Source organism: Lycium ferocissimum, chromosome 5 (assembly GCF_029784015.1).
Source record: "Lycium ferocissimum isolate CSIRO_LF1 chromosome 5, AGI_CSIRO_Lferr_CH_V1, whole genome shotgun sequence".
Lineage (NCBI taxonomy): Eukaryota > Viridiplantae > Streptophyta > Magnoliopsida > Solanales > Solanaceae > Lycium > Lycium ferocissimum.
Genome location: NC_081346.1, coordinates 36,638,238 through 36,652,155, shown reverse-complemented (window position 1 = coordinate 36,652,155; position 13,918 = coordinate 36,638,238). Strand labels below are relative to the sequence as shown.

The window sequence follows — 13,918 nt, the reverse complement described above, 5'->3', positions numbered from 1 at the left end:
CAATTGTTCATCTCTTATGAGTCCGTGATACTTCTAATGATCCAGCTCGAGTGCTCATTAAGCCCAACGATGCTCAAATGATACGACGGTACTAAGTTCTTATACGACGAATAATGCCCTAAGGATAAAATGTAATGAATGACGATAGTAAGAAGGCTAAGAGATAGATATGAGCTATGTGTGCGTATATGCGAGGCTATTGTGAACCCCGAGCTTATATAGCCGGGTAGAATATGATAAATATGTATATGTACACGTGTCGTGTGCCCACGAGGGGGCTATTGTGAACCCGAGCTTATACGGCAAGTAGGGTAGAATATAGAAAGTAAGTATATATATGCATATCTATATATAACGACGCGCGCGCACCACTGCAGTTGGGTACGAATAACACTGAGCCTTGGTAGGGCCAGGTACGAATAATCCTGAGCCTTGGTAGGGCCAGCACCGAGCCTTGGTAGGACGACGTGAAACATCGAACTTATTGGTCGGGCACGCAATATAATAAGCTATATGTATGACCTACATATGAGTACGAGTAAGCTATATGTATGACCCCATGTGAGTACGACTACGCTATGTATATGGCATCAATTAGAATATGAATATGTTGAGACCGTATGAGCGCCAAGTAAGGGCTATGTATACGCAATGTATATGATATGAGTATGAATATGAAAGGAGATATGAACACGAGTATGGAAATAGATACAAAGGTAAGTGAGAGCACGAACACGAATGTATGTACGAGAACGAAACAGAAATGGAACGTCCACGCGGAAGCGGGTAAGTGCTATGATGATAATGCCATTATCTCCCATCTTATGTATTTCGTATGTTATCTATTATGCTTCGTGTTGATATTGATCATGCTTTACATACTCGGTACATTTTTCGTACGACGTCCTTTTGTTTGTGGACGCGTCGTGCCCGGTGGCCGAGGAGACGGATTTGATCCATAGGTTGTATTATCTCGGGGACTACATGCAGGCTCCATTTCGTTTCGATTATGACTTTTTGTATAGATACTTTTGTGTATATATTCGTGGGCACGGCGGGGTCTGTCCCGCGCGTATTATGACATGATGTACCTTTCTTAGAGGCTTGTAGACATTGTGTATATGGTTAGATATGTTCGGCCTTGTCGGCCTATATTTTTGGGATGTTGTTTTGATCGCCTTGTCAGCGCGTGTACATTTATATGGGCACAGATGTTATTGATGATATAGATGTGTTATTGGCCAATGTGATTAGAATGATGACGAATGAAAAGCATGATATGATGTGGCTACTTTAGAATGTGACGTATAAGTATTTTTTTAAGGGGATGCCGGGTAGGCTAGCACGGGTGCTCGTCGCGGCCTGAGTTGGGTCGTGACACTGTTGTTCTCTCGGAGTTGCATCGGTTAGTCGTACTCCCGCTAAGTCTTGCAATGTGCAAACTTAGCGAGCGGGACTATTTTGGTCAACGTATGCGGCGTTATCGTGTGATAACCTTCGCGACCTTGATAGTTCCCTCTTCAACAACATCTCGAATAAAATGAAATATGACATCAACGTGTTTGGTGCGCTCATGAAATCTCTCGATTTTTAATCGGATGAATAAGACTCGACTATCACATCTAAGGATTGATTCCACTGAACCAAACTCAATTCTGCCACCAAACCTTTCAACCAAATAGCTTCTTTCACCGCCTCCGCTGCAGCCATGTATTCTGCTTCTGTCGTAGACAAAGCGACAATCGACTGCAAAGTCGATTTCCATCTAACGGCACTGCCAACAAGAGTAAAGACATATCCAGTTGTGGACCTCTTCCAAGCATCCCCCGCATAGTCGAATCCACATAACCGAGAATCGAAATACCTCCACCCCACCTTTTTGAAAGGTCGTACCAACATCGAAGCTCTCCCGAGATATCTCAATATCCACGACAGCCTTCCCAATGCCTCTTTCCGGGTTGGACATGTATCCGCTACCACACTTACGTATGAGCAATATCCGGACGAGCCCGCATACCATAGCATACATAATGCTACCAATCGCGCCGGCATAAGGAACCTTTGACATATGCTCCACCCCATCTTCGACCGAGGCATTTGTAACTCGAAAGTTTAAAATGAGGAGCTAACGGGTACTTACAAGCTTGCACGTATGCATATTGGAATCTCTCGAGAACCCTTTCAATGTACCTTTTGCGAGAAAGATGTACAACACCGTCTTCTCTTGAAATCTCCATACCAAGAATTTTCTTTCGGCCTCCCAAATCCTTCATGTCAAATTCCTTACTTAATAGTTTCTTTAAAGCATTTATCTCCGTAATATTGTTAGCAAGAATAACATATCATCAACATACAACAAGTAAATAAATCATTGAGTTACCGACATCTTCTTGATACACACAACTATCAAATGCCCTCCTTCGAGAATTCATGTGTAGTCATGAATGCATCAACCTTTTGTACCACCTTCAGGGATTGCTTCAAACCATACAAAGACTTCTTCACTGGCATACATGATCTTCTTTTCCCTCGCTAAGAAACCTTCGTGCTGATCCATATAGATTGTCTCTTCTAGATCACCACAAGAAAGCAGCTTTGACATCAAGCATCGAAGCTCCAAGTCAAATTGTGCAACCAATGCTAGTAGCACGCGAACCGAGCTATGCTTCACGACCTGAGAGAAAATCTCATTGTAGTCAATTCCCTCCCCGGTCTCCTTCGACCGAAACCTTTGCAACCAATCTCGCCTTCGAACCTAGCATCTTCCACTTATGGAATTCTCTTTCTTTCCGTGACCCATTTGCATCCAACCGTCCTCTTCCCCTTTTGCCTTTTCACTAAGACCCGTCGATTCTTGCGAAGAGACTCCATCTCTTCCGTCATGGTTAACCGCTTATCAGGCAAAGCGCATCCTTGCAAGAAGTTGCTTCAACATACGAGAGGCTCCGCATCCTTAATCTCTTCTTCCGGCAGCCTACGAACGCATATGCAATCGGGTTTGCTTGATCTATAAGTGCGTTCCGGTCTTCGTATCCGCCCTCTTCTCCCTTCCCTTCGCAATTGTGTATGGTTCATTGACAGCAAGTTCTTCAAGATCTACATCTTTTGACTCATTTTTAACCTGAGTCTCTTGATCCTTTTCCTTGGTAAGCTCCACCGGAAGCTCCACCTGCTCGTTGTTCTCGTTTCCTGAAAACTCCACGTAAACTTTACGAGGATCAAGTATAGAGGATTCATCAAAGGTGACATCTCTACTAACTATAAATTTGAGTAAAGACAAACACCAAAGTTTGTACCCTTTTACTCCATCCACATACCCTACGAATACGCCTTCTTAGCCCTTCGTTCAAGCTTTCCTTCATTAACACGATAATAAGTTGTACACCCAAATACTCGTAAGTATGAATAGTTAGAGGGTTCACCTGACCATACCTCATTCGGAGTCTTAAAGTCAATCGCCGATGCTGGAGATCGATTGACAATATGAGCAGCAGTGTGAACTGCTTCAGCCCAAAATACTTTGGGCATTTTGGCTTGTAAGAGCATACAACGAGCCTTTTCAAGAAGAGTTCGTTCATTCTCTCGCAACTCCGTTTCCGCGGGGGTGTGCCTAACGGTCTTATGTCTTGAGATCACGAACCTTGTAGAAATCATTAAACTCTTCGCTGCAAAACTCCAAGCCATTATCTGTGCGAAGATACTTGATTTTTCGCTCCATTTGATTTTCAACCAAAATCTTCCACTCTTTAAATGCTTCAAAAGCATCACTTTTTGCTTTCAAAAAACGCACCCAAACCTTTCGTGAGAAATCATCAATAAAAGTAAGAAGATACCTCTTTCCGCCCTTCGATGGAAGTTTAGAGGACCCCATAAATCTAAATGGATGTAGTCTAGCACCCTGGGCTCGTCTTGCCGATCGAAGCCGACCTCCTTCTCGCTTCCCTAGAACGTGGCTCACAAAATTCAAGTGTGCCGATCTTCTCACCTTTCAAAAGGTTACGGTTGCTCAACATCTCTAGTCCACGTGCGCTATATGACCCAATCTCACGTGCCATAATCTTGCCTTGTCATCATTAGATAATCGCATCCGTAGACGCATTTGCAAAGCCAACAATGGTGCTTCATGCCTAACGTGTAAAGGCCATCCTCCGCCTTGCCTTTCAAAGATGACTAAAGAACCTTTAGTCACCTTCATAGTTCCTCCTTCGCTCATGTACTTGTAGCCTTGTTCATCCGTAGTACCTGTGGAGATCAAATTCTTCTTCGTATCGGAACATGACGGACTTGTGTAATAGTCCTCACGGCTCCATCATGGCAGTGAACCCGAACTGAGCCAATGCCAACTATTGCACAAGTTGCATTATTGCCCATTACTACAGTTCCTCCACTTTTCTCATAGTTGCTAAACCAGTCTTTTCGGAACGTCATATGCAGAGTACAAGCTGAGTCTAACACCCATTTGTTTCCATAACTTCCATTATTGTTTGATGTTGTAAGCACATAATCATTATCAGAATTATGTACCTGTTCAACTGTGGATGCACTCGCCTTTTCCTTGGACTTTGACGTTGGGCAATCTCGTTCAAAGTGCCCCTTCATATCCAAAGTGCATTCTTTTTGTTCACACGAGACTTTGATCCGTGCTTTGATTTGCTCCTTCCCCGTTGGCTAGTCCGCCCTCCAAAGAGGACTGCTCGATCATCTCTCGTCTCCTTCAAAATGCCTCCTCACATCAAGAGTTAAGCTTTGTTGCTCGGACTCTTGACTTTCGGTACACACCCATCGACACGACATGGGTGCATTGTGGGATCCGTACCGATCGATACGGTCAACCAATTTTGGGTACTTTGACCAAAATCGAGGAGACAGAGATTCAATGATTTATGTAATCAAAACAAAAAGCTATGGTGAAATTGAAAATGGAATAACTTGTATATAGAAATTTCTATGTCACTCCTTCCTTTTATCTCCTTCCGAGATTCTAGTCTTGATCAATATTTTCTCTCAAGCTTTCCACATAATATCTCAAAATTTAGGTTTTATAACTCTATTTTTAGGATTTTGAATTATTTTTTGCCCCCGTATCCTTTCCAGGATCCGTACCCTCGTATCTTAAAATTTAGATCGTGACGAATCCGACCTCTAGATCCGTACCCGTATCCGACACCCGCACCCGAGTCCGAGCAACATAGGAGTTAAGTGCTTGCCGCACTTGCTCAAGGTTGATAGGCTCCTTGCTATACATCATTGAATTCTCGATATCACGATATCCTGAAGTCAATGAAAATAGCAAAGCACATGCAAGCGTCTCCTCGTCCTTTTTAATTCCTGCAATCTGTAAGTCCATGACAAGTTTATTGAACGCGTCTAAACGATCTTGTAACGAAGTACCTGACCCCATCTTAAATGTGTGAAGACGCCGTTGTAACAACATCCTTGTTGTCACCGATCGGTCTCCGGTAAAGCCCCAGAACTTGTCCCATAATCGGTTGCTCGTCTCTTCGGTACTTGTACTCACTTCACAAAGCACGTTAGGTGCGAGGACGATTGGATTACACTCAACGCATCTCTTTCAATCTTCTCCTTGTCGGAAGCCGATGTACCATCGGGATACTTTCCGTCAATAGCATGGATTGAACCTTCCCTCCGCAGTAACGCCATCATCTGGATCTTCCAGATATTGAAGTTGTTGCGTCCACTGAATCTATCGATTTCAAACTTCACGGAACTCATCTTTGCTTGTTCTTCCTCCTAGGATCTTCAAAGATTCCTAACGCTCTGATACCAATTGTTAGCGGAAACGTAAAAGAAAGAACACAAGATTTAACGTGGTTCGGATCAAAATGATCCTACGTCCACCAGAGAACAGTTGTCTTTATATTATTAACAAAAGAAGAGGAGATTTCCCAATTACACTTAAGAGAATTGCTCTCTCAACTCTCTACTCACTACAATGGATTGTATGATTTTGGGATTATGAACAAAGAAGAATTGCCTCTCATTTTATAGGCATAAAATGACTTGGGCTCCAAGTGTGCTACATGGCATTTCAATTCTCCTCCACATCTTTGGCTCCAAGAATGCATCCTTTAGCTCCAAGCAATGCATTCTTTGGCTCCAAGTAAATCATCCTTTGGCTCCAAGTAATAGAAATCATCCAACTAAAATTGTCACATGGATTTTCTATCACAAGACAAAAAACCAACTCTTTCACCACTAGTTGTATTGACTTGTCTTTGAGCGAGTCAATGCTCAACTACCTATCTGAATGTGATTCTCTTGTACTAGCTTCTTTACTATCATCATCCATTAAGATGCGGGAAACCTTTCGTATCTAACGCCACCCAGCATATGGGGAGGATGAACTTTCTTAGGCTTCATACCGGTAATACAAATCCACATATGATTGTGAAACTCACACATGAATAGTTGATTAACGGTGTTGATAAAACTATCACTAAAGCACCTTACCAAAACAGGCCAATTAATACAAACCAAACAAGCTTGTAAACACAAGTAGGACTGATAATGGTTTGACTTAATGATTCTCTAAACACCTAGCTAGTACAATACGAGTAAAACATTAGTTATGCTTATCAAAATAGCAGAATGATTTAGGGATCTAGGCGATCTTCAACCAAGAACCAGGGCACAAAAACAAATCACTTGTTATTTTTGTTTTGTTTTTTCAGAAGCACCCCATAAAACTTAGAGGAATTTAATGCTTGTGCAGGTTATATATCTTGGAACTTCAATTTTGAAGTAAAATAGAGGAGCCAGATGATGTAGAAATATGTTATCCATTGCATGACATCCCGCAACACTATACTACCAATAAATCTTTCTAGAGGGAAGTAACAGTTAAGAAGCTTCTTAGGATCCATTTATGACAAGCCTCATCTAGGAAACCGTGGTGGCAAAAACAATTCTGCATCTAATTTTTATGAATTCAATCACTCTCATTTATCCCAGTTCGATATGATGAGAAACAGCTGCAAAAGTGCCTACCCTATTTTCCATAGAGCAAAGTGCAAATTTCCAGCCAACACTGTGATTGAGATTGCACAAAAGAGCATCAATCCATTCACTCTTCCCAGAGTTCGGGACTCCTGTAACAATAGTCAACTCTCCAGGCACAACCTGTAAAGAATCAAGAAATAAAAATCAGCCACTCTGCAGAATTTCATGTTTTGTTATCATGCCGATATGCCAATAATAAGTCGCAATCTAAAGTATATACTTATTCAGAATGTTATGCTGAAGAATTGAATTATGTATCATATCTCAGGGACAGTTTTGTCATTTTGGTTCTTTACTTCAGTACCTTTGTTAGGTAATATACTAGTGTCACAAGGCCAGTAAACACCGTGCCATTCCTTTCCATTCCCAAGAATCCCTCCTCATCTTTTTTTTCTGTTCCCTACATTACCTTTTTGCCTTTTGATTAAGTAACTTTGGATAACGCTGGTGTTCAGGTTAGCTTGTGCACCTCCACTAATCTCCACCAGGTACCTATTACTTCCGACCAACAGGAGTACCAGGTAATTCAGCCGACTAAGGATTAAGCAGATGAGAAGAACTAACCGAGTGTCTCCTATGTTGGGTTCAAACTTTGGTTAGGTTGCTACTCCAACTTTTCAACCGCTAGACCACCTCCTTGGGGACTTGATTTAAGTAAATAATCTTACAAGTGATACAAAAAATCCTCTCATACAAAGTGTATAAAAAATGTAGAGAATCTCAATAAAAAAGATCATCTATGCTAACTGGGATATCATATATGCTCCAAAAGTATACCCAAAAAGAAAATAATTCCATTAAACTTTCTTTACCTTACTGTCAAATCTAATTGGTAAATCACAAACCACTACAGTGTAGCTGGCATACCTGGCATGAATACACATATATCGCTATCCTATTTAAGTACTGCGAGGCTAGAGATATACACTTGGTTCCCAAATAAGAACCTACTCACATTGTATAGTTGATTTAAGGACCTCCATCCAGTTGAAACCCCAAGCTCGTAGCCAATTGTTTGGTGATAATATGCATCAATCTCAGTAAAGTAATCTTTAAAGTTGAACAATCCTTGTATTGGGTACAGCTCTGCACCTTCAATAACCTCCCTCAGTGCACCAGGCCCCAGATACATAAGTACCTATTGATGCCCAAATGCAGAAAGATTAACTTGAGGTACTAGAGAGTAATAGTGAGCACAGGTGAAATGAGTATCTTTGATGCACTAAGATGAGTAAAGACAACTAGAAAAGTATTATCAGTTGGTAAACGGAAACACATAACGGCTGGAAATAGGTTACAAGGAATCCAGTATACAATATAAAACTATTTGCATCTTTTGATAAAACTATTTGCCTCTTTTGATAAAGATAAAACAATTTGCATCTAGAAGTTTAAACACAGACCCACGCATGCTAAATCATAAGCATAGATCACCTCCTGTCCATATTTATACAAAAGGAGGTTTCCATTTTGCCTCAGGAAGGACGTTATTGAGTAGGCACGAGATAAACCGACTATAGAATTACATAACTGTGTGACAGTAACTGCTGGTAATATTTCATTGAGAGAACACAAATCAGTTATGCTAACAATATTTGCAAACAGATACAACTTTGAAAACCAAGCTAAACACCATTTGAAACAACTCTCAATTTTACTAGTGCTTGAAACTACAGCAGGCTTAACAAGACTGATATTAACTGTAGACTTACAGACTATCAAATATCAAAACACATAAAATTGAACAGAACAAATTCCAACCAAGAGACCTGGATGAACTACACAACTATCAATCACAAATCAGAGGACTCATAGAGTATGACAAAAGATCTGATTCATGAATTTCTTTCTTTTTTCAACTACAAACAAATAGGTAAGAAAATTTCATGCATGAAGGACCTCATTTGCATCTTTGAAACGGTCTAGAGTCCTCTTTTTCGGCCATGTGACTCGCCAGCACCTACATAGTCGAAGAGAAAAGGTTGAGAGGACTCTTTATTAAGCTATAATACTATCTAAACTACCATCATCCGTACTGGAATAAAACTATACTAGACCTTTCTCTCCCTAAGCGGCGGGCAAGTTCTTCAGCTAATGCTTGGCCAGGTGGATCACCATCAGTTGCCAGTATTATGCGAGATGCCTATAAATGGTGAAAGAACAAAAAAATTCTTGTTACATGATTGATGCATAATAAACATAGGAAACATAAAAGCAAATAGGAGTCTGCAAACCTTTTCTAAATACTCTTTGCAGTTCCAAAGATACTGATACTTTGTGTCCTAGCTTCACAAAATATCCAAAAAGGAGCATTAGGTCCAGCATATATTAAGATGTTAGCTAATTATACCAATAAAGGTGCACAGCTCTTCTCCGCTGTGCTGCCTCTGCACTCTCATAAAGGATGGAGCAAAAGCAGCAGAATGTGGATGAGGATACATGGTAAATACAAATTCTATGAGAAGTGAGCATATGTTTTATTATGCATGAGAAGTGAACTAAGACATGACACCCATATTAGCAAAAGTTAGGTACCAGATCCAAATATACAAAAGTTTTGATGATAAAGAATTACTTAAGAACTCATTTTTAGGACAAACTATAGAACAGAAACCTTATCTACAGGTGGCAAGTCTTTATCCGAAATAGATGGAGGTGCCCCATCAGGAACGCTCACACAGTTCCGAAAGCCAGCTTCTTCCATGGCAAGCTTGTCCATCTCACCCTCAACCTAACATAAAAGCAGTAGGCAATAGATATTATCAGAAATGAAAAGGTCAAAGTTTTCAAGAGTCGAATGATGAGTGAATCAGAAGTTACAATGATGATATCACTTGCTCCTTTTATATCGTCTAGACCATAAAATATTTTTAATGTATCAGCTTCCTGCAAATTAACAACATAATAATGAGGTTCAACAAATTAACAGTACAATAATGAGGTTAAAAATAAATGCAGAATCCCAATAATTCAACTAAAAACATATCCAAAACAAGACAGAACAAAACTTTAACACATAAAATAACAATTTACATGAAATATGAAATTGTAATACAGTTCCAATAAGATTTAGAACTTGGGACAAAGGAGGGGACAAGAAGCTGTACAAGCTAGCCAAAGTGAGAGAGAGGAAGGCTCAGGACTTAGACCAAGTGAAATGCATCAAAGACGAGGAGGGTGTAATGTTGGCGGATGAGGATCGTATTAGGCACAGATGGCAGACTTACTTCCACAAACTCTCGAACGAAGAGAGGGATAGGAACATTGTGTTGGGCAAGCCGGAGCACTCCGAGAGCCATCGAGATTTTGGGTTTTGTAGGCGTGTAACGGTTGAAGAGGTGGAGGGGGCTATGCGTAAGATGCACAGGGGAAGAGCGGCCAGGCTAGACGAAATCCTGATGGAATTTTGGAAGAACGCGGGTAGGCAAGCTTGGGGTGGCTTACGGGGCTGTTTAATGTCATCCTTAGGACGGCAAAGAATGGAGATTCAATACGATGATTCAATCGTACAAGAACAAGGGTGATATCCAAAGCTGTAACAATTATAAGGGTATCAAGTTGCTAAGCCACACGATGAAAGTTTGGGAGATAGTGGTGGAAGCGAGAATGAGAAGGAGTGTGTCTATTTCCGAGAACCAATTCGGGTTCATGCTAGAGCGATCAACCACAGAAGCCATTCGCTTTGTAAGGAGGTTAGTGGAGCAATATAGGGAGAAGAAGAGGGACTAGGCTATGGTGTTCATAGACCTAAAAAAAGCATACGACAAAGCCATAAAGGAGATTGATTCTATAGAGATGTTTAGAGACTAGTGGTGTTCCTGTAGTTTACACTAGGGCGATTAAGGACATGTATGATGCAGTGTTATCAAAAGCGAAAAGCGCAAACAAGCTCTAAGGTCAACTGAGGCTTTAAGCGCAAAGCGCAAATAAAGCGCGGGCTTTAATGAAAAAAGGCGCAATGGTGCAAAAATACAAATATATATATATGTTTAGACCAAGACTAATATTAATAAGCATGAATAACAAATATATGGAAAAAGAAGTTGTAAAAACATTAAAATAAAGTGAAATATCAATTATCTAGTGTCACCTGTTCAAGAGAGGCTCCCTGGCAAGGAAACGTGTGTCTTAGAGCCTTGATGATGACACTGAAGCGCACATAAAGCGAGGCCAAGCGCTCAACATGTTTTGAGCCTCGCTTCAGGGCTTAAGCGCTTTAAGCACGCCTTTGAAAACACTGGTATGATGGTGCTAAGACCCAGGTCAGAACTATGGGAGGGGACTCGGAACACTTCCCAATCGTGATGGGGTTGCACCAGGGATCCGCTCATAGCTCGTTTTTATTTGCATTGGTGATGGACCTACTGACTCGACACATTCAAGGGGAGGTGTCATGGTGCATGATATTTGCAGATGATATTGTACTGATTGATGAGACGCGAGGCGAAGTTAACGCGAGGTTGGAGGTTCGGAGACGGACTCTGGAGTCAAAAGGTTTCAAGTTGAGCAGGACCAAAACTGAATACTTGGAGTGCAAGTTCAGTGACGTGACCCCTGAGGCGGACGTGGAAGGGAGGCTTGACACTCAGGTCATCCCCAAGAGAGGGAGTTTCAAGTATTTGGGGGCAGTAATCCAAGGGAATGGGGAGATTGATGAGGATGTCACACATCGCATTGGGGCGGGGCAGATAAAATGGAGGCTCGCATCTGGTGTTTTGTGTCATAAGAATGTGCCACCAAGACTTACTGGAAAGTTATACAGAGTGGTGGTTAGACCGACTATGTTGTGGTTAGACCGACTATGTTATATGGGGCGGAGTGTTGGCCAGTCAAGAACTCCCATGTCCAGAAGATGAGAATAGCAGAGATGAGGATCCTGAGATAGATGTGTGGGCATACCAGGAGAGATAAGATTAGGAATGAAGATATTCAGGCCAAGGTGGGAGTGGCACTAGTGGAGGACAAGATGCGGAAAGCAAGACTGAGATGGTTCAGGCATGTGAAGAGGAGATATGCAGATGCCCAGGTGAGAGGTTGGTTGTAATGGGCTTGAGAAGGGGTAGAGGTAGGCCGAAGAAGTATTGAGGTGAGGTGATTAGGCAAGACATGACTCTACTTCAGCTCACCGAGGACATGACCCTTAATAGAGTCTGGAGGTCGAGGATTAGGGCAGAAGGTTAGTATATAGTCGAAAGTAGTTCTTTCCTATTCTCAGAGGACTAACTTTTATTCTTGTATTTCTTATTGGTAGCTTACTTTATTGCTTGTTATTCCTTTAGCCTTGGTTATCTCATTGTCTTGTTATTGTTTCTGCTCATGCTACTTTCTTTTTTGCCTTGTTCTTTGAGAGGGTCTACATCGAAGCTTGACCTCTCTATCTTCGCAAGGTAGGGGTAAGCTATGCATACACTCTACCCTCCCCAGACCCCACTTGTGGGATTACACTGGGTTTGTTGTTGTTGTTGTTGTTCCAATAAGATTTCATTCTTGAACAAAAATCTATATTTTGATTTATTTCATCTTGTTTGTACTTCTAAAACTTGATAGAAGACGGTCAACCATTGGATAGATCAGAAAAGGAAGATGAGATTTAAGCAAGAAGCAAATCCTTACATCACGAAGAGGACATCATCACTATTCCAGCTTTCCCCATAGGGATGGGCATTCATAACAGACCAACAATAACCATTGTTAAACTGATAGAAGAAAAAGGATCAGTTTGACAAATTGGCTTTGGATTCTTCTTATTTTGGGTTTGAAATCTGATTGAAAATTGATCATTGAAGTCATTATATCTAAAAAGAGAAAAGTAACTCAAGTATGCTCAATTAAGCAACACCAACACCAGACTAGTATGCAAAATCTGAAATAAAAAGAAAGACATGGGATATCTCTATTCAGATAGAAGAAACCATTTCGACTAATAAGCCCAGAAAGAGAATATGTATTCTACCTTAACATGTAAAATAAGCAAATTGATATTCTGAACGAGGAGACTTTTTAGTGTGTTTAAAGATTTGTATGTCACTGAAAATGTCACAAACCTCTAGTGTCAAGCAAACCCTTACCTTGTCTAAAAGACATTCTATTGAGTATTCTACCAAATGGAGTCAAATGAATATTGAGGATCCATATAGCCAACCAACTAGCTGAGTTTGAGGTGTAGTAAGTACACAGACAGGGTCAAAGTTCAAAGTGGCATCATCCTGTGGGAATGGGAAAAAGATGAAAGAGGAACGAAAAAGGAGTAGGAAGGGAATACTTAGAGAAGGAGAGAGGTAATGATTTAGTAAGTATCAAACTGCCGCTTCAGAGATTGACGCATTATCAATTAAAGGACTCAGTTTTTTAGATAACTGAGTAAGTAGTTCCATATACCAAGTACTGAACCAAATTTCAAGCACTCTTCAACTATTAAAGCCCGACAGAAAATCCAAAACAGAAAGCAAAAGTGAGTCAAGAATAATGGTGAAAAACCTTGGTATTTCAATTCTAGATTGAAGTTTCGCGCACCCTTTCTTACCACGGAAATTTACATAAGGTTCTTAATTTCGCCTCTGTTAAGCACATGAATATTAAACATGAGATTGAAGCCTCAACTAAAATGATTTGAAAACAAGTACTCCATATTATCTTTACCTTTAACTGAAATAAATATGTTAAAATTAGCAAATGAAGAACATTGACACTAACCTGCCAAAACTTTTTGGCCATATCCCGATACTTGCAGCTTACAAGTGCTCCATCCCTCCGATACGTGAATGCAATGACAATCTGAAAACAAATTTACATTAATGTTTGAACAGTCAAGAACTGACAAGGAGTTATTGCAGCCCCTTGAGCAGAGAAAGGAACAATAGTGTTTTATTTCGCTCTCTTTTAAAAATTTTAGGGGAAA

The 13,918-nt window shown here is 40.7% G+C and overlaps 1 protein-coding gene and 1 pseudogene across 1 annotated transcript in view; one reads left to right on the top strand and one right to left on the bottom strand.

Annotated features, from left to right (window-relative positions):
* Positions 1–13,918, bottom strand: part of LOC132056786 (twinkle homolog protein, chloroplastic/mitochondrial) — a 32,331-nt gene that overhangs the window by 14,937 nt on the left and 3,476 nt on the right. The window contains 8 exon segments of the mRNA XM_059449135.1: positions 7,009–7,140; positions 7,976–8,158; positions 8,920–8,980; positions 9,078–9,163; positions 9,255–9,302; positions 9,635–9,751; positions 9,841–9,906; positions 13,714–13,802. Of these exon segments, the coding sequence (XP_059305118.1) occupies positions 7,009–7,140; positions 7,976–8,158; positions 8,920–8,980; positions 9,078–9,163; positions 9,255–9,302; positions 9,635–9,751; positions 9,841–9,906; positions 13,714–13,802 (782 nt within the window).
* LOC132058585 (uncharacterized) lies at positions 11,325–12,201 on the top strand (annotated as a pseudogene).